The following is a 21,580-nucleotide window of genomic DNA, read 5'->3' as shown; positions in this document are numbered from 1 at the left end:
GGTTTCAAAAAGAACACTAAGCAACTGTCCATTTTAGTATTGGAAATGTTCAGGGAAGAATTTTCCTGGGAAGAATTAAGAAATCTAGGCCAGAGATTCAATGTCTTGCTTCCCCCTGCTCCCCTGCCCTCACATTTAATTCCCCCACAAAAAATTTAGTGTATTTTCCTGTGGCTGTCTCCTTCACAGATTGGATCACTCCCAACCATAGTAATATTGGCCTGCTTTCTTTTCACGTGTCAAAGGTCTCTCTACCACACACGTATATAAATGAGTACTTACATATGCACTACTTGAGTACCCTGACTCTGTTTTCAGTGGTAAAAGTACAGGATTAGGTGTTACTGTTGCTTTCTCCTTCTACCATACAAGGGTGCAGTGTTCAACCTTTATAAAGTCACTCAGAGTTTTACCTGATTATCTCTTCTGGTTTTCAAGATGACTTAGAAAGGTCTTGAGAAGGTTTTACTGCTTTCTAATTCTGAAAAAAAAAGTGCTTTAGAATTTGGTTGTTTTCCCCTGCTTTTCTCCTCTTTCTCTCTCTCTCTCTTTTTTTTTTTTTTTATAAAAACATCAGCTCTATTTTTTCTTGTTTCTGCTAACAAAACCCTACTTCATGCCTTTTAAGTGTATACAATAAAATCTTTATTGGAGGCTTGGAACTGTTAACTATTACAACAGTTGATGTGTTTGTTGAAGTTGAATGAATATTTAAAGAAGCTGATGGAAGGGAGCTGGGACACAGATAGGGAACAGGATTACAAAGTCAAGAATGAATACATTTCCTTCCTTGTTGCTTACTTGTGATACCCTTATTCTACCAACTTGAATACTCAGCATCTTTCTAGATAAGCAGATATCTCATCTTTCATGTAATGAAAAAACAGAGGGGGGGAAAAAAAACTTTTGCCTATCATTTTATTTTTGTTAGAAAAAAAAAACTTGGTATATTTATGTGTTGCAAAAAGAACTGTGTGGGTGGGAAGGCATAACCATGCATGCTTATTTCCCGTTTTCACCTTCAAATGTGACAAACAATATTTTGCCTTGATTTATTTTCTACCTTTGTTTATGCATCCAGGCAGAAAGTATAATGGAGACAGTAGTGGAACACCTATCTCAGTGTACTGCAAGGACTAACCCTCTCTTTGTAGGGTTGGTTTTGTTTGTTTTTTTTTTTGAAACCCTGCATTTAAACAGTTACTGTTGATACTAAAAATCTTTTTCTAATAAAAAGATGACTCTGTTTTATGTAGGTCTTTAAGAGGAAGTACTTGTGACATGAACTATTTAGAGTGTTCTACTCTTATTTTTAGATTTCCCCTCCCCCTTTCAAAATACCCAAGAGAACTTTAAAGGCAACCTCATTCTTTTAGACAACTCCTATGATGTGTGGGAAGTTCGAAAACATAACTCTGCAATGCTGTACTTCTGCTTTTCTCGTATAGTGTAATGTATAACTTCCAGAAGATCATAAATATTTATGGGGTGTATGCAACCAAGGCAAAACTTGGCAAAGTTGTGAAGGCAGAGGTCTTTTTTTTTTTCTTTTTTCCATCCCCTAGTTTGCCCCCAAACTCCACTAAGTTCCTCTCAACAGACAGAACACTAAAAAGAGCCAAGGAAAGGTCTATAGGAGCAGCAGATTTTTAAGCAGGTGGGGGGTGGCTACAGAAAATATGTGGCTATAGATCTCATCATAACCCATGAGACGAATAATGTAGCAATGCAACATATTTAAATGAAATGTATTTCAAAATAAAATTAAAAGAAGTGCAATGTTCCCAACAAAAGAGGGCAAACAGGAGGGGGAGAGAGGTCTGATTTTTATTTTGATTTTTCCCCCCCCTCCACTTTCTGGTCATGAAGACCTGAGTACTATTAACTAATCTCTCAGGCAGATGTTTGTCTGCAGCTGGGCCCTTAATACTCCAGAATGAGCAAAGAGCACAAGAGGTTTAGTTCATGTGCTTGCGGGTTTTGTTTTTTGTTTTGTTTGTAACCTCTGTGTGTAAGCTAACTCTTACTCATTCTACAAAAGCAAACTGTTCTACAAAAGGAACTTAAAAATATTTTACTTCTAGTAAGAGCTTTTTTCAGTCTTAAATTAGAATTCTTTTAAAAAATCCTTCCTAGCTGGTATCCAGCAGCTAGCCTGCAATCACTAATAGCAGAGGGTTGGCCGGTAAGCATATGGTCTTCTGTTCAGGGTTTTCCATTTGTAGGCCAAAATTTTTTGTAAACAGCTTTAATGGTGGAACTTGAAAACTCACTGGGGGCAAGATGCTAGTATGAAAAGTCATTTTGAATTGTATTAGCAGAATGCATTGGTTCAAAGCACATTTTCTACTATAATTTGTTGCTTTGTTGATCTGGCAGGTTACATGAGCACTAAATTGCATGTAAATAACATTTTTTTTTTTCTCGTGTGTGTTAGAAACTTTGTCTATTTTGTTCCATTCTCACCCAGTTCTAAGCTTTAACAGGAAACTGCAACTTAAACATCAATAGCTATGTTTCCATTCTTTGCAACTGTTTCTCATCACAGTGGTTATTACAAATATTTGTTAAATATCAACTGGAATATCCTATTTCAGATCTAATGCATTTTTTGTCAATTTTCTTTGATACACCAATATCAATAATATTAGGATCCCTCCTACTTTTCCTTTCTGGCAGAGTGACTCGTGTAAACGGTCACCTGAACTGAAATAAAAACCTTTGTATGTTCATTTTAGTTATGCCTGGAGAAGCACGAGGATGTTCGGTTCTCATTACAGATGGAAACAAGCTGTGCACTGTAACTGAGAAACTGAAGCAGAAGCAAGAACACACTACAGTGTTACTGTTGTAAGTAACAGCATGGAAAGCAAGATGTTGTTTGTACTGCTTAGAAACAGGGTGAATTTTATATGGAAAGAAGTGCAATAAGGTTAAGATGCATTGGTTAAGATGACAGAAGATAGTTTAAGATGCTATTCCAGATCATTCCATAAAAAGTAGGGGTGTGTAGAAGGACTAAGTATAACTGAAGTACTATTTCCTGGATTCACAGTGCTTCCAAAAGCTCATTTTGATATAATTGGTTGGTGGGAACCAGCAAATGAGGTGAATCTGTCTGACCTCTCTCTTTGCAAGCAGTCCCCAGGCTGCTGATGGTGTGCACACAGGCACGCTTACCGAGGCAGGACCCCCCTTGCCTGCCCTCCCCTCATCTCAGGCTCTAGCAGGGCTGGTGAGTGTGTAAAGTTCACTGATACCCGAGACTCTGCCAAGAGTATTAAATGAAAATCATGAATATACATCGTTTACAGCAAAATGTTCCCTAGAGCATGCCGTTCCCTCATTAGCTCAGAGTTTGATGGTAAATGAGCAAAGTAGCCATTCTTCCTGTTCCTGAAATCAGTTATTTCACTTTTATAAAAGATTTGTGTAATCCGATTTTCCCCTGAATGTCTTAAACAGTGGTGAGACACAGATGCATGCTGCCGTTAATGAGAAGGGATTGCTTTCAAGAGTTATCTTGAGACTAGAGCATGAAGATGGGCTGCAATTACGAGTGGGATGATTCTGGGAATTCCTGCTTTCTCCTGGTGTCACTGTCACACACCCGTTGCAATGCACGGCCTGTCTGTGTCTCTGAAGTTTCTGGTAGCTCAAGCGTGGCTCAGGGAGCCAAGCCAAATTTCCAGCTCCACTGGGGGAAAAAGCAAGGGCATAAGGAGTTCTGAGATGAAAAATGCCTGGATAACTCAGAGACCTACACGCATTCCTAGGTGGGGTGCTGAGGCACCAGGAAAGCGGTGGCCATCTCAGATTTCCAGGCTACTGGGAGCTTCCCAGTGCCTTGCCTTGCCCCCCCCCCCAGGGACACTGCAGCCCTGCTGCTCTCACTAATCAAGGGTTTTAGCCTGCGAGCCAGCAACATGCACAGTTTCTGCCCTAAATGAGTCTCCGTAATTTTGCCAGTCTCTTTCGTGCGCTAAATCTATTTGTGTGTTGTAAAGAAGCTTACATCAGGGACAGGCACGGTCATTTCCAAAAAAAAAAATTCTTCATAAAGCCAAGATGTAATTGTTCATAGGCTAAGGTCTTGCAGACTGTTGCATCTGAAATTTGGTTCCTAGAAGTGATAGGCAGCTCTTCTCAGCTTAACATCTGCCCTTTACATTTTGCTGTCATAGCAACAGCACAAAACACGTCCTTGTGACTAATCTGCTTTGCTTTTCTCCATTTAGGCTTTAAGCAGGGGAAAGAATCAGAGGCAGAGTTTCCCCCCTCCAAACGTTTTCTCTCCTCATCTCTTTACAGTGCTGCTGCTCGTGGGAGCAGGGCTTCTGTAGGAGGAGGGGCAGGGAATTTAACCTCAGCAAGCAGCTGTGCTGTACCGTCATCCGCTGAAGAGCACCGCAACAAAAGACTGCTCTGCTGTAAAAATGAATCCCATCTAGTGACTGCAGAAATAATAATACAAGAATATGAAGGATTTTAACCTAAAGCACTGATCCTGATTTTAATATAATATGTGCATTTATACCCGATTAGTGTCAAGAAGCAGCATTTCAAAAAAGAAAGAAGTGGATAGAGAAGCAAATTATCGAGAGCTAGCAGTAAGCTTAGCTGAGATGCTCAGTGCTTTTTCAAGTGCTTATAACTTTTTCAGATTGTATGTTTCCTGGTCAACGTTTCTTTTTGCATCAAGATAATTCTGGAAATGTCAGCAGTCTGAGCAGAAATGTCATGCTCCATAGTTATTTCTGTAATGCTAAAAGAATAGGGATGGCTCCTGTGACCTAAAAGCAAGGGTGCTAGGCAGGCATCTCTTTCTGCTAACAGTTTGGCTCTTTGCACTTCACCACTCCTGAAATTCATCAAAAAACTTTATATTGCAAGTATCAGGCAGGCAAGTTCTTGCTTCTTCCCTTCCTTCTTTCCTTAATCCCATTGAATAACCAAGATGTTTGCATAAAGAAATTTCAGGTGGAGCTCAGAACTTTTTCTCTGTTTGATAATAAAAGTGAACCCCAGCAGAACTTTAGACTGGGTGTGCTTAGCTGTGGTATTGGTAACTAGTAGGCATAATAGCACTAGGAATCTTGATCCTAGCAATTCCCCTGCTGTCTAGAAAGCAGCTACACGAGCCATTTGTAGGGTTTGTTATTTCCCCTTCTAAGGCTGCTCTTCACTAATGACCTAGTTGTATTATTAATTTAACATTAATCCCACTTTTTTTTTTTCAATAACTACATAATTCTTCTTGAGCGTACTGCATTTATAATTGTTTTATTATCATTGTTATTGTAGTGTTTGGGAACCTATACCATAGCTCAACTTACTACTCTGCGTACATAGTGATAAATGCTGGTTTCCAGTGTTATCTACCTTGACAAGCCACATATAATTGGCTCAATAAACATTGCATTCAGATCCTGTACTGACGTTGGACAGCTTTGTGTGTGTTGTACATGTGTCTGTATGCCTGTGTGTGGTATAGAAGGGAAGGAAGAGGAGTGAACTGTGAAATTTCAAAGAAGTGCTTGCGCTAGAGAGCAGAGATAAAGGTGGGATCATGTTAACTAACCTTCAGAGAAAATCAAACCAAGACTGTTCACAGAGTCACCAGAAATAAAAGATGTTTACAAGCGTAGCTTCCTCTCCTATGCAGGAAGCCAGTCCTTCCCCCCATCAAGTCTGGTGGAAAATCTCTAATTTTACAGCTTGCTATTCCAGCCTCCCCTTCTCTAGGTGGTGTTTCAGGATGAAAGAGGTTGTGGCAGTGCACTGTATACTTCAGTCGCCTTTTCTGGTGTTGCCTCATGAAGGTGTCACAAACTAGTTCAAACTGCAAGTTTATAATCACAAACTAATCACAAACTGCGAGTGATAAAGGTCATAAGAAACCAGGAAAAGCTCTGATAGGGAAAGTGTTGTTCAGTGCCTGGTAGGATGCACGTGCATTTTGAAACTGAACGAGTAGTTTTTTTATCTAAATAGACATTACTTGTCTTGATATAATGGAGAAATTATATAATGATGAAGGGCCACCTTCATAGAGAGAAGAGCTGTTGTATTTTTTGCTCAATTGGAAGCATTTTACTGCAAACCTCAACGTGGTCCTTTTTAATTAGTAGTGTAGTTTCAGCATCACTGATGTCCTCTCAGGAAGTTCATATTACTTTAGACTGTTAACCTACAAACCTTTGTGATCCAGTGGAGCAGAGATGTTGCTGGCTGAGAAAGCTTGCTAAGATGGGGCTTACAGGACTTGGTTTTCATTCTGGCCATTTACAGACTGACTCATGGGTATGCGTCCAGGGCCTGATGCCTTGTCTCAGTATGCTGAATTTTACGGAGGATGCAGAGTTGCCACCTCAAGTCTTGGTAAAATTTTAGAATAAAATAAATGGTGTGAGGCGAAGAAGGAACAGTGAGAGACTTTAATTTGTTAGAGCCTGTATGTAGATACGTACCAATCCCCATGCATATGCATGTGGCAATGGTAGAATCATAAATGTACAATCTGCAAGAATACAACTGCTTTTTTCAGTGTCCTGAAATGCTCTTTCTATGTGTATGCTGCTGTGAGAGAATACTTTCAATAAGGTGACGGAGTTCTGACTCAGCCCTGCTGTGGCAAAGTCTGCTAAGACCATGACAGAAATAAAAGCAATAACCTCTCTGCAGTCAACTCCAAAAGCAGTTAAGTAAATTTGTTGTTTGAGCAGCACTGAGATGAGGGTTAATGCTGCCACACAAACCAGAAAAGAAATAAAGAAAGAACTTTAGTTTCAAGTTACATGAAACTGCTTGCATAACACTGGAACGAAAAGTGGTAGAAGTGGAAATATTGTCACATTTTTAAGAGGCCACCATTAGGGATATAGAATAGAAAGACACGCAGCCATAAAGAGACCAAAATAATTGACGCAGTCATCTTCAGATTTTCCAGACCAATATATTCATATAAAATAAAGAAAATATTTTCTAAGTGGTACAATTTTCATTGAAGTACTTATGGAAAACACCATGAAAGAAGAGAAAAACCCCCAAACTTTCATTAAACTCAGATGTGTATCTGTTTTATGCAGAAGACACACAGATGTGAGGAAGTAGGTGACTAATGGGGTGGAACTCTGAGAATTCTTGCTTTAAATAAACAATTATTAGAGAATCATGCAGTCGATCAAAATAAATATCACTTTGTAGAAGCCTAATGGAAAATCCTTTAAGCCATTCCTAATAAATAATCCCAGTTAAGCATAACATAGCAAGTGCAGTTACTTTTTCAGGGTGCTGTTTTGTTAATCCTAAAATACACATTTTTTATTCCTAGTAGATAGATAGTCACAGCTAATCATAGTTACGTGTACTTGTCTGTAAAGTCAGTAATTACATTTGTAATAAACATTAACTTCTATAAGCACTATACAATCTTATTTTGAAGAGCTGAGTGAGACACAGGTATGCATTGAGCTACAAGGTCACAGCGTTGTTGCATCTCAGCAGCATGCCTTAAAAATTATTTGTCCACAAGGTAGCTGATAGCGGAACTATTATTTGAGTTATCTTGTTGAAGGCTTGGTCTTCCCATAGCTGCATGGAGTCTATAGGGGGCAGGACCGCTCTGAGCTGTTCACAGGTACAAGCTGCACTCAGCAGAGGTTGGACAGTGCCTTTAGAAGCCAGTAAGAGCGTGCAATTTGTTATCTGAAGAAACAACCTACCTGAAGCAGCTTCCTGATTCTCTTCAGGTTGTGTATCAAAAGAAGGTTCTTCTCTTGTGAAACCCGGTCTAGCTGTTCATCCACTTGTATTAGCAAATTCTGTAAAAGGATCATTGCCATTGCTTCATTGTTGGACGCAGCCTCCCTAGAGAAAAAATGATTGAGAAACATGCATTTTAAAAATGTTATAAGGAGTGCCAAACTATCTTTACAGAAATTTACAATCCATTGAGAAATTAAAGCTGTAAAAAAACGCTTTAAATACATAGTGACTTGCATATAGTTAGAGCTATGTAAATAATTGATTTTTATGATCCTTTAATTTATATTCACGTAGATATGCAGCTATAAAGGCAGCGGATGTTCTAAGCCCAGGCTACAGAGTCAGCCAGAGGGGAGACAACCAGGGTTTTCTAGTCTCGGTTCCAGTGAATATTTAAACATTTTTAGCCTGCTTCCCAGAGGAAATGAGGCGTATGCATGCTGTCACTCTCAGTCTGTCAGTCACGCATATAATTTCTGAAGTTGCTGCCCACTTTCAGCCAAAGTTGACAGGAGGCTCACAGTCCAAAAGAGATGATGTTTGTATGAATTTCCCAGAAAACTGGCAGGTTGGTAGAGGAGAGGAATCCAAATTAGTGCCTCCACTGAGGAAAATGGCAGTAATAACTTGCTCCAGGAGGCAACAGCCAGATGGCCAGTCAGCAGATATATATCTTCACACCAGGCACCAGATGAGCCTTCGCCTGGCCAAACTATTTGGGGATACAAGAAGACTCTGAAGCTACTGGTGAAGGGTATGTAGGGGACAAAGGACACAAATACATGAGAAAACAGGCTTTACTAGTTCTGCTGTTTATGGAACAGATTGTTACATGATGGGCAATAACATTAGTGAGCAGAATAGAGGAAGATAAGCTTTGGATTGCATGGCATCCTTGTCCTTAGGGCACTCTCTCTTTGCTCCCCAAATGGCAGATGCCTGTTTGAGATATGACTGCTAAATCTGGCAAACAGGGGATTTTAATGTTTCCCATGTTCCCATAGGCACGTAAGCATTGTATGTGATAAACTGTGAGGAAAGATTGTATTCCTTAGCAGATTTTTCCAATAGTCCTCCAATAGCCTTGGATAATTAGCTTGTCAAACTGAGATGTCTTACTGCTACTACTAATATAAACTTTTTTTAGTATCTAGTTCTGGATTTTCTTAAGATAACTATGCAGTGAATTTGATCCAGATTTGTGCATAAATTCACCTTCTAGAAAACTGTTCCTGCAAGCAGCTGGTTTGGACAAGTCAAATAATTTTGTGCTGCAAGAGGCAATTTAGTGACATTTCCATTGAAATCTGACTTGCTTTTTTTTTTTTTTTTTTTTTAATGAAAAACCTTTAATACCATTAATTTGCTAGACAATTTATGTGGGATTTTGTTTAGGAATAAGTACAAATGAAAACTCACTTCCAGACGTTTCTTAAATTTAAAGCTGTAAGGGACAGAAAACTGTGCTCTAAGAAAGTGCATCCAATCTAGAATGTTTATACATTGAGTATATACTTACATTAACCTTTAAATATGGTAATATGGTGCTTTTCATTAAAATCATTATTTCAACACATGAAGAAAACCCAATTATGTTCAGAACTCTTCAAAAATACTGTCTTACCTTTCATGTAGTATATGGTAGTTTATTAGGAATAAGCATAGGAAATAATTTTATTCTGTGGTTTAAGATAAGAACATTCATCACATATAAAATATGTACAATTGTTATTTAATAAATTAAGAAGAACTTTGTAGCTTTATCAGGAGTTTACTGACACTGAATCCCTCAAATAACTGAAGTGTAACACTAGCTCAACAAGCTAAATCCATAATGAGTGGAATACTATTCTTGGGGTGTAGATGCCTGCTCAGTTCACAAATGAGCACCCTAAAATCTACTAGATAAGCAAAAAAAATTGTTTATGACTGAAATCATAAGAGAGAGAAAAAAAATTATTCCTACCAATCTTGGCTTTCTATCCATTGTGCCAGTAGATGTCGGATTTCCATGGGAAAGTTATCATCGTAGAACTGGTCTACTTGCTCCAAAAACTTTATTTCCAGTTGTTGAACTTGACTCCATTGGGACATACTGCAAAAGAAATGATTAAACATGTTTGATATTGAAAGTTATATATTTGATGTATTAATAATCCAAATTTTCATTGCAGTTCTTTTTTTATTACATACTTTAATATTCCTAATTATCCTCTGTCTTTCAAAACGGACATTACCTGGCTAAAGCTGGTCAGTTAAAGGGAAGAGGAAGAAAAGCAAGCAAGACCATTAGAAGTTTTAGCTCTTAAACCTGAATGGGAACCGCTACCAACTTTCTTCCTTAATGCAAATGTTTTGGGTTACTGTATGATGCTTATGAAATAAGGAGATTTACACAGCATCTCTTTCAATAGAAGTAGCTTAGGATTGTATGCTTCAAATCCAGGTAAAACTATTCTTATGAAATGTTAGTAAAAGCATAGAATTTGCTCTTATCTATGAATTCATACTACCGTATGATGTTGTGCTGTTCCTAGAGCCCCATGTCTTCTGTTTGGAGAGTACTGCTTATGTCACAACCTAAATTATTGATCTTTTCCATTTTTAACTGGCATAGAATTCTGAGATTTGATATTGAAAAAAAGTAAAAAGCTTGGGAAGGGTAAAGTCCTATGAAAACTAAAGGACAAGCCAGAGTAGGATCACCCAATGACAGGCTCTGAAATTCTTAACTGGAATATCTATCCCAGTTAGTTTTTGACTGTTTACTGAGATATTGGAGACAGAAGCTTGGTTGTTCCAGATTTTAGGTGGGTTGAGTTGTCTTTGAATATCCACCTCTCCATGGACTAAAGAGATTGTTTGGGGTGAGCAGACTCTCAAAGTAGACATCTCAGCTTCTGTGACTCTTTTTCCACTTGGGCGAACATGACCTCTTTGCGCTCTAGGGTTGCACCACATCATCATTAATCCAACTGGTGAAAACAGTATTTTCATTGTGATTTTTTTTTTTGCTGCTGAAAAGCCTGGCCAAAAGCAAAAGGGGAATATGCTCAAATGAAAAAAGTAGAAACTGGTTTGCTGCTTTAGCCCACAGTGCACTAAAAAAGCCTGAAGGTTGCTCTGAAGGGTACCACTGGCAGTGTGCTTGTGTCAGTGCTCATGCCTATACCTTGAGGTCCTTCCAGCACTATCAGATCTTCTCTATAGTACCGAGGGATGCACTGAGATAAACAGATGTACTTCTGTATCGCACAGAGAGATAAAACGTTGCCTCGGGGCAGACTATGCCAGGTTGTAATTCTAGATGTGGTGTCTGCAGAAAAAATCTGAAGCAGTGTTGGTAATGGGCCATTATGGGTAAGTAGATAAGGGGGACACCCTAGGGCATGCCCTGGTATCTTGGCCCTCACATGAACTCTGCCCTACCCTGATCCTGTACCAGAGATCATCTGCTCCTTTATTATCTTTGTTCATGCTAACAAACTACATAAAATCCAGCATCATTGATTAAAGATTGCATTGCAGTAGGTCAATGTTATGTTTGAACACTTCTGATAGATTTTTTTCCTGAAAAAAGAGATGAGATTTCATCAAAATTGACATTTTTGTAACAAGTTGACCTTTTTATAAAGAGCTTTCCCATTTCCATTTATGAATCATAACATCAACTTTTCAAAGAATATATCTTTAATATTGTGTGTTTTTTTTTATGTTGCTTTTTCTTAAGTCAGAAGGAAAAAAAAAAACAACAGAAGGATGAAGTATCTCAAGGTTTAACAGACTTGAGTACTTACTCATGAAAAGTGAAAGTGACAAGCTTTAGTTTCTCCTTAACTAAGGCTGGATGCGATGACTCCGTGTGCGTTATGAAGGACGCTGTGTACCATCTGTGGAAGTGTGCCCAATGCCATTTCCCTCCTCTTTATTACTTCCATTAACTAGAGGAAAAATACTGCCCAAACATTTACTTTGTTTCTTTAAATTGCTGAGAAGGAATAATATACAGGAGTGCTTTCCTCTCTTTATTGCTACACTGGTAATTATTAAGAATCACAGACTGTATTTCTTGAGATATGTACAAAAAACAAAATCGTGATGTAGTAATAGCACACATTCAGGAAAAAAAGAAAAGTAAGATTTGCAAGCCTGCTCACTTTCAGTGAGGGTTTTTATTGCAATTTCATTATTGTGAATTATGGTGGCTGTGATACCCTGAAGATCTTGGTAAGAACTTAGTATTGTTATCTAAAGGAAAAGAAGCAAAACCTTGTGCAGGCTGTGGTCTCCTGAGGCCTTCTAAGTAATGTGCAGGGATGCTCGCATGCATCCACGCCGGCAAAGGATGAGTCTGGTTTGTACATGGGATTTTTGTAACATGTTTAATACAACACACCCTGTCCTACCTTTTCCTCTTCCTGGGAGTCACACTAAAAGCTAAAAAGCTCAGAATACCAGTTGTTTATTTTGGATCTTCCCTGAAGGCATCTAGCAGAAATGCGCAATGTGAAATATTGGTAGCGCAACTCTCTTTCACTTTTTGTGCTGTGAGGTGCTCGTTCAGGTACTTCTGGTTTTATCTGTGAGCCTGTATCTAGAACTATGATCTGTACCAATGCAAGGTACGTTCCCTGCAGTCTCTCTGGCAGAGAAACTTTGCATTTGTGCCCTGACAGAGCAGCACGGGGGCCGCAGGAGGAGCTGGGTGCCCCGCTTACCCCTGGTGGTGGGGAGCCCCAGGCCCATGAGCCTGCTACCAGCCCAGCTGGGGGGCAAGAGCCCCCCAGACTGAAGTAAAAGACACCCCTCCATTCACTACCTTCAGCACCCCACATCCCCCAGGCACGAGGCATTTCGAAGATGCGCTTGGGGTGGATGGACAGCCGGACAGACAACCAGACGGAGAACCTCCCCCCCCCCAAGATGCCCCCACTTGCCTGTGCGAGCGGTCCCCAGTCGAGCCCTGCTGCAGGCGGCGTCCCCAGGCGTGTCTGCTGCCTGCCCCGTGCTTTATTCCGCCCCAGCCCCGTCCCGGCGGCTTTTCCTGTGCGTCAGCTGCGCCCTCGCCGCCCCGGGGAGCGGGACGGGAGCGAGAGTCATGTCTGGGCTACAAAACATGGCAAGCAGCGTGGCCGCACAGCAGTCACAGTACCGCTCTGGGTTAGGTGATGTGACACGGCTCCGGCAGTTACTTAGGAAATGGCCAGAAGGAGGTTATTTATCTAAAAATAAAAAAATCTCCTATTTATACTGTGGTGCCCGAGCCTGTGTGGAAGGCAGAGGGCTGGGGCCTGTCGTGCTCCCAGGGAGCCAGGCTTCTCCCTCTCTGCTGGGATCAGGGGGCCACCAGCTTTCTGGCACGCAAACTTTGCTAGCCAGCTTTTGTAATTAACGCTAGTTAAAAGGCTGAGGGCAGCCCTGAGAGAAGTTTGGTGGTACAGTGTGGAAATGCTACATGCTGTGACTTCCTGCAGCGGCTGCTGGTGCTTCTTGTTTCAGGCAGTGCCTGAGATGCGGGAGCCTCTCTCCAAGATAAAAGGCTCAGTCCCTGTCCTGAAGAGTTAACAACCTGACATCATCCATATCAGTAAATATTATTATAAAAGGGTTATGACAACAAGCAAGTATTTTTTTTTCTAAATAAATACATTATTGGAAAAAGGATCTCTGTAACATCAGGTGCATTGTTGCTAAAACCAAAGCAAATGGCAAATGCTAAATTATGATAATTTCAAATGTCTTACCTCAGCGCAGAGCTTGAATGGTAGGATCAAGTCTTTGATGTCACACAACGCAGCTGCAGTCTGCCCTAAAGAGGATCCTTTTGAGCAATTATTATTTTATTTGTTACATTGTGTGTTACCAAAAACCCCAGTCATGAGCAAGGCTTCTCTGTGCCAGGCTGTACAAATACCGAACAAAAGGCGTGCTCTTGGAAAGTGCCAGTGAGCTGATGGAGCAGTATTACACTCAGGGCTGGGAGGAACATGAAACCTTGTTCAAGTGAGAAAGCCAGGTGCAGGAGATGTAGTTAAAAGGAAGGTGCGTGTCACTGTTGATGTGTAATTACATTTTCCAGACAGAGCAGAGGGAGAATTGAAAGTGATGTGAGAATCTCTGATACATAGGTAACTTCCAGATCTGCTGGTAGACGTCATCTTCACCATATATGCGCATGAAATGAGATCAGGCATTTTCTTTAATAGCATTTAGAATTTTTTTCATGTGCATTTGTGTTTTGAGAGCCAGGATCATAACAGACCTCTGCAAAATCCTGATTTATAGAAGTGCATACTTCAGCAGTCTCTGTATTTAATGTCCTTTTGCGTTGTACTATTGCATCTTTGCCCATTACCCTTTTCAGGTGAGATGAGGCTATAATGTACTAGAGCATTTTCTTCAGTTTTTTATCAAATAATCAGTGTACAAAATCACATTAGCTTTTTCAGAGTTTGACAAGTCCCTGCTCAGACCTAAATGTGTCACACACACAGGAGGAGATACAGCAGCACTTTACCTGTGTTCCTGTTTTTTTGCTCATGGATCCCAGCGTTTCATTCAGAATACATACATTCACGCACATGTTATAATCCTCTTTCTATGAGATTGCATATTGTCATTTTGCATACGTGATAAATGATCTGAGGGATCAACTGGCGTTTTCTCAGATTTGTTTCTCTACCATTTGGCAAATCTTCATAGTTTTCTAAGTTTTAAGGTGGTTAATTTTTACGTGGTTTATGGTGTTACCAGTAGGCTCACACAGGTGCAACATTGGGACACTCAGCAATGTGAGGACCGCCCAGGAAATATCATTTATTAGTAATTTAATTGCAGGCTGTCAGTAGGGGGAACTATTGCACCACACTTTTTCTTTATCCTTCAAATAAATATTGATAACTATTTATTTTCCTTTTGGATTAAGTACTTATTTTCTAAGCATCCTTTCATAACTGATATCCATAATGGTAAGAAGACAGGTAGTTCATGCCATCCCAGTAAAATAAAACAGTAACAGGGATCCAGTCCCTCTGATTTTTGCTTGGCCCTCTCCACTGACCTAGAAAAGCAGCTTTATGATGGAGTGGTTGCTATTAAGATAATGTTGTGCTGCTTGCTATCTGGTGCCAGTATCTATTCAGGTTTGCTTCAAGAGCCGGTGAGAAAAAGAATCAGGTTAAGTGTCATTCCCCAAAAGTAGGGTAATGAGAGGCCGCTCCTCGCCTGAGGTTCAGAGAGATCAGTGTCTGGGAAGAGGGTTCCTCCGTCCTCACCCTGCTCTGTGGCACATGCTGTGGGGAAGGCAGGATGATGGCCAAGATGGGGACAGCTGTGGAGCCAGCCGGGCGGGTGTGAGGCATGGCTGTGGAGGCAGAAGGGTGCAGGGGAGGATATCCTCAGTGAGGGGTGCAGGGAAATCCCCCCAGCATCATCCCCTCAGCGAGGGCTGCAGAGGGCTCTCCTCGGTGAGGGGTGCAGGGCTTGCAGGAAAACGAGTGGAGTTGCTCGTTGCATTGCAGTGAGGTGAGGTGAGCTCTGAGGCTGACAGAGTGGTGGGCGTGCAGAGGTTCCCTTTCGGGGCTGTGAGGAGGGCCTGGATGAGAAAAACTGAGGCAGGTGACAGGAGGAGGTTGGAGCTTGTGAGGAACGGGTCCCTGCAGGTAACGGGGAAGAGAAACGGAAGGTACTGTGGAGAAGGTGGCTGAAGCACTGTTTAAGAGGAGGGGGCAGATGGGTGGTAAGGCTCAGCTAGAGCTCGTTGAACAGTAGCTGTGCTGGAGTAGGATTGTGGAGGAGCTGGCTCAAGCCAGGTGGCAATTATGGCTGTGCTAACCACGGGGAGAGTGTGCAGGAGGCAGGTGCTCCAGGACTGCATGGGACCAGGGGTGGTGGGCGCTTCTGGCTGCCCCTTGGCAGGGGAGACCCACCAGGCACATGGACAAGGAAGGACAGGCTGACACTGCACTTGTGGAGTGGAGGGTAGAGGTAAAAAGCCTGGGGCAGCCCTGGGGTGGGAGGGAGTTTCTTGAGGGACATCCAGGCACAACAGCACGGTGAGGCTGCAGCCCTGGGGTGGAGGTGGCTAGGAGCATGTGTGGGAACTGGCCAGTGAAAGGTTCAAGCCCTCGTTGAGTGTGGTAGGTCAAATTTAATTGTTACTGCAAAATGTTTTGTTCCCCTTGGTCGGTGTTTCAGCACCAGTAAAAGTAAGTAAGTAAGAAGCAAGAGTCTAAATTGTGTGGGCTATTGAAAGGGTAGAAAAAGTCTCAAATAATGGAGAAGTAATTCTGGACACGGTAATCTTCTAATCAAACGTTCACAAAGTTGTTTCTAGGAATACTGAGACAATTTGTTACTTTGATCTATTGGACCAACCTGTAATCAAGATTATAAACTCTTATGTTTGGCCTCTGGTCATTGTACTCCTTGACTAACCTTTAATTAGAGTGTGTCTTCTATCTTTTACATAAAAAAGACATTTAGCTTGAACATGCTGTACATGCTTTATGTCTTGGATCTGAACTCTTCGTAGCTTTTCTTCTTGTATTCAGAACAAGGACTTCTGGTCTCAGTGAGACTAGTAAACACTGTAATCATGAGAAATTGTCTTGCTGGCAGTGTAGTTCCTCCTCGTCAGCACAGCATAAATCAGAAGTCATGCGTGCAGGTCACATCCCTTACTGTCCTCTGTTTGGAGAAAAAGACAGCAACAGCAATGTTGTCCTGAAGTTGCATGTTCTAACAAGCTGTGCATGAAATCTCTTAGCTCTGTTTGTGTGTAGCTAAAAGAATGATTGTTATGCTTAGAAAAAAGTTTGTTGTTGTTGTTTTGTTTTGTTTTTTGTTTGGTTGGTTATCAATTGCTGAAAATCTTTGTTTTCCAGCTTCCAGTAATGAATAAGCCATATGTGCAGATGTATACATCTTTTTGAAGTAAAAATATATATCTTACCCAAATTCAAAATCATACCAGCTAGAAAAAAAATCAAAATTAACTGGTTATGTAGATAATAGTGACAAGTCAGGAACTATAGAAAATCGAAATTGGCTTCCACTGAGCTGGGAATTTTATGAATTCTAATTTAATATATAAGATTGCTTTAACCCTTCCATCTCCTAAATGATTTCATGCAAGTTTAACTTTTGCTTTTCCTCAATCACTTTAAAGTCAGGTTTCCTTTTTTGGTTTTGAGTTCTGTAGATTTTTAGGAATTCTAGTAGCAGTGTTTTAGTAGACTTTTACATTTAGTGAAGTCTGTGGCATCTCGGGAAGCTTTTTTCTTATTCTGTACAATAGCTTTCTTGTCAATTGATGATGATCACTTTTGTTTGCACAGAACTTGAGGACTTTGTGATTACTGTTTTCCAAAGTAGAGTGTGAGAAAGGAATACAATATTAACGTGATTTGGGCAATGCTGCGTTTCTGTGTGTATGTTCCTGTGAGATTTAACTTGGAGGGCAAAAAGGAGAATGTCTTGGTGATGCAACTTGATTAGCATGAAAGGCAGTGTTGACAAGAGAAAAGAGAATTTTTCATAGTAAGCTCACTTGGGACTCATGCTGTCAATAGTTACTTAAGTTCTTACTGCCTTCCCTACCTAGGATCAAGATGACTATGCATAATGGTAATTTCTGAGCATACTTACAAATATTTTCATTTTACAGTCTCTTAGGACCTTAGAGGAGTCCTTGAGTTTTATTAAGCTTGCTAGTATATGCTAATTGCAGAAGGCAATTTGGTGCTGAACAGCGACTTCCAAATAAAAAGATCAATAATTTTAGAATTAGTAATGGATCATACTCAGAGAAGATAACTTGGTTAATTAATTTAATAAAGTCCTTTCACAAAGGGAGCAATTAAACCAAAGTTTGATTATTTCTGCTTGATAATATTTGAAATATTCCATATTAAAGTTAGTTTTTAACTCTGATGGTGCCAAAAGAACCTCTTGATTTATACTACTCTCTGAACCTCCTTATCTGTTTATTCTTATTTATATAAGAAAACACACATCTTCAGAACTGATGTCAGTTTTCTCCTTGGCTAGGCAATAAGAAAAAAACAAATTGGAAGTGGTTGTACAGTTGACCTTAATTGTATTGTTGGATATCACGAGGAGGATGGCAATCGTGCCCATTATGGGCTCATTGTTTTTCTTCTAGGCTGTCTGAAAGTGGTATTTGCTTTGATCCTTTTATTCATCTCAAGCCTCCTGTAACAAACAGCTGGGGCTCAATTTTTTTTTTATATATATATATTTTTTCCTGGATCTCAGCTGCTTAGCACACTGTAAGGGCCCCTGCTACATATGGGAAGGTTAATTGCAAGCTGTCATGTCCCTCACTTAGTGCAATTCCTATGGTGGTGGGGAAGGAGGAGAGAGATGGATGAGCATATAATGATTCTGGATTTATTTTGAAAATCATTATCATTTCTGAATTTTCCTAGTTTTTTTCTAGCTTGTTTCAAAATTTTCAGTATGAATCAATTTTCAGTATGATTGGGTCATACCAGAAATGAAAACAAGCTTATTTTCACTAGGAGACAATGGAAGCTGTTGGTGGTGCAAGACTCAAAAATGAGAGCTGAAGACTGTATGTGAAAATTTAGCACAGGAAGTTGTTCTGTTGGTGCAATCAAAACTTGCTTTATTCCCTTGTCTTCACAAGGAGAAGGGTGGTTTCTAGAGCTTGCTAACATTGGGGGAAATGTTAGTGCAGATGAAAGCAGTCTGTAGCCACCAAAGGACATAGGTCAAACCAAAGCTCAATTCTTTCTTCAGCCTGAGGTCCTTCAAACCCGCATCTCACGCCTTCCCCGTAGGTGCTTTGCTGATAATGAGCCTCCTGTGGGGTGGGGAGTGTGTTCTCCTATTTCTCCTGGAGAAACAGATGTGAGGCTCAGGGAGAAAGTGTGCTGATTCACTGTGGTCTGGTTATTCAGGCACTCCATCGTCAGAGTCCAAGGGCGTTGTGCTGCGTGCGAAGCAGTTACCACGTCTGGTGTACGTGGAGCAGGAATCAAAGCCTTCCCAGCAAGAGCTGGGGGCCTTTGTGGTTGGGCGAGTTTGTGCTTTCATTCCTGGTCAGGGTGAGGTGGCACAGCGTCAGCTGTGGGAAAAAATACTCGTCTGCAATACTGTGAGAAGCCTGTAGTGTCAGGATTACAGGCGTCTGCTGGGAGAGGAGAAAAGAGAGGATGTCTGGACTCCCACAGTATGGAAAGGGAGTCAAACTCCAGTCTTTGAGTCCTGGTAAATGCCCTAAATACTGATCTATGTGCTTATTTGGAAAACGGCACCTGGATGTGAAGGGGAGGGTGATGTCCGGGGCAGGAATTCCTCCCTGTGACTGTTGCATGTCGTGTGCTGTTTGAGCTTGTGCTCTGGGTTAGAGCGCACTGGGGCTCTTGCCAAATTTTGGAGAGTCCTGAATCAGAATGGGGTAAGGGGTAAAATGGGCAACAAGATGTTGAACAAAGCTGGGCAAGGGTGGCACAGCTTCGATGGCATAACTCAGACGCCCACATAGTCTAGGTGTGTGAAAGACTGGCAGCAGTTCCAAGGACTGCGCTCCTTAGCCTGGCTCCCAGATGCCACCCAGATTTCATCTTAAGTGTGCTTACGATCTTGTCTTGAATCAAAAATGAGGTGCTCTTAAAATACAAGCCACAAATCACTTTTTTTCTAATGTTCTCTGGCTCACTTATCACTTTTATTATTTAATGGTAGGTATTTTTCACATCTCTCAACGTTTTGGACGTGGAATAAAGGGTTGCTCTTTGAACAGATTGCGTCATTGATCCTAAAACCAGCATGGGTGGAAATCCATGATATCAATTTTCTTCTTCTCACCTCTAGTTTATGATCCCCACGATCTGTCTGGTGAGAATCTGAGACTATTAGACTTCCAGTCAGGGTACCCTGAGGGTGAGATGAGGCCATCTAAATCAGTGCTTCTCAAGTGTGTTTTTTGGTAAATCAAATGTCGTCTTAAACATGTTGGAAGAAATCTGAGCATTGCAAAGCTCCTCTGGGTAAAAAAAAAAAAAAAAAAAAAAAAAAAGCATCACAGATGCATTGTGGAGTGCTGCCACAGTACTTTGCCTACATTTTTTGGATGTAAATGAAAAGCTTTTGAATTACCATAATTTTTCCAGTGCTGGTTTCTGTTTAGTTCTTCCCATACCTACAAATGTATGCTTATTTTTTGAAAATCTTACTTTGTGTATAGGTTGTTTTGCAAACCGCTGTGAGGGGTTTATGACCTACTTTGACCCAGAGGCTGAGAAGCTCTGCTCCAGTAGCTGCAGCGGCACAGATAACCTGCACCGCTAGCATTATCTCCCATCAGAAAGAAACCACTGATTCCTCTGAGAACTGAACAAGAGGTTCTCAGTTCAACTCGTGCTAATATCTTTTGTGGTATATTTTTTCAAACTTTGTTGTACAAGCCATCTCTCTCTTTATATATATACACCTATATAAGTATAGATAGTGAAAGCTTCTGCTGCTAAGGAAAGAACTTAAAGCTGTCTTTGAACACAGAGCGGTCAGATCCATGCTGGAAGGTGTGATGCTGTTGTAGGCTGTAGCTTGGGACCCAGTTTGCAGATTGTTTCCTTGAAGCCCTATAAAAAAGCAGGCAGCGGAAGGTTTTTACCTAAGCTGTGTGTCACGCTCCCCTTTTGCTGGGAGAGGTGGCACAGCCGGGGGGCACCTCTGATGTAAATCCTCCCATATGTTAGGCATCTTCAAAAGAAAACTGAGCAAAACCATACGGCAACTAGTGCATTTTTTGAGAACTCAGACTTCTTTGCTTATTTGAAGATGGCAAGAATCAGTTCATGTAATGTTTTGCAGATCTGCTGAAAACAAGCGCCTTTACATTACTTGGTCAACTGCATTTTTTGTTTCTCTGGATCCTGTATAAATCTGGGAATCAGTGGTCTTTGTGACATGTCTGTTAGCATTCAGAGAGGGGAAAAAACTATGAAGGGAATTCCCAAATTCAGCAGACTGTAACTAGGGGACAGTAAAGCATACCACTGTCTGATTTTTTTTTTTCCTGTTTCATCGGTCTGAAGAGATACAAGCACTGATAGATTTAATGAGGTTCTCAAACGACAGGAGGTGATGTACTGTTGTGGGAGTTGTGTGGTGACTCGGAGGTGGTCACATTTGAATAGTGTGAGTGCTTTTGTTTTCAAGCAATGAAGCTTCGTTGCCTGAGTTCACCAAGGTAGAAAAAAATGCTGGCTGGAAAAGGCACTTCATGCGACCCAGGAGCAAAGTCCAGAGTCAAACTGTAGAAGTCCACTTGGTTCAGGTTTGTGTGTCGTGGTACCTGCCAGATCACAGCAGTGTCTCCTCAGTACAGTAACATGTTTTATTTGTTCTGGTATCTGCTTCAGCATTTTGGTATTGTCATCCAAGAGACTTTTCTAACTATGGTTCATTTTTTATCATTTTAAGTTTTCGTCTGTCTTAGTCTCTAATAGCTCCACTTGCTTGACCTGGAGAAAAACATGATGACCACACATATGCTTTAGGGTGGGTGAGTTTGTGCAAGATTATGCAAAATAGGAGTATCAAATTAATATATAATGAGCCTTATTACAATAAAAATTCCCCCTTGCAATTGTTCATTCCCTCTCAGCCCATAGCCAGGGTTAGGACTGTTACTACTGTGATTGTGTGTGTAGCAATGATGCTTAGAGGCTTTGACTTAATCTTGCTGAACATTGTATGCACCTCTCACCCAAAGTGCTTATTATTTGGAGGTAAACAGGCGTGCTGTTGGTGAGCACTA

The 21,580-nt window shown here is 40.8% G+C and overlaps 2 protein-coding genes across 5 annotated transcripts in view; one reads left to right on the top strand and one right to left on the bottom strand.

Annotated features, from left to right (window-relative positions):
- Positions 1 to 13,149, bottom strand: part of STAT4 (signal transducer and activator of transcription 4) — a 45,032-nt gene extending 31,883 nt beyond the window's left edge. Inside the window, exons 1-3 of the mRNA XM_040562210.1 lie at positions 12,705 to 13,149; positions 9,734 to 9,862; positions 7,725 to 7,869 (exon numbers count right to left, since the gene is read on the bottom strand). Of these exons, the coding sequence (XP_040418144.1) occupies positions 7,725 to 7,869; positions 9,734 to 9,861 (273 nt within the window). The 5' untranslated portion in view covers position 9,862; positions 12,705 to 13,149. The remainder of the gene's footprint in view (positions 1 to 7,724; positions 7,870 to 9,733; positions 9,863 to 12,704) is intronic.
- MYO1B (myosin IB) overlaps positions 1 to 21,580 on the top strand; it is a 179,915-nt gene that overhangs the window by 32,122 nt on the left and 126,213 nt on the right. The window contains exon 1 of one of the 4 annotated variants that reach the window (XM_040562201.1): positions 18,943 to 19,023. The exons of the other annotated variants lie outside the window; for them this stretch is intronic. The gene's annotated coding sequence lies outside the window, so the exon portion shown is untranslated. Of the gene's footprint in view, positions 1 to 18,942; positions 19,024 to 21,580 lie in introns of those variants that run through there. 4 annotated transcript variants of the gene reach the window in all.

Source organism: Cygnus olor, chromosome 6, assembly GCF_009769625.2.
Source record: "Cygnus olor isolate bCygOlo1 chromosome 6, bCygOlo1.pri.v2, whole genome shotgun sequence".
Taxonomy (NCBI): Eukaryota; Metazoa; Chordata; class Aves; order Anseriformes; family Anatidae; genus Cygnus; species Cygnus olor.
Note: the sequence above shows the minus strand (reverse complement) of the source record. Positions and strands in the feature narration are given on the sequence as shown.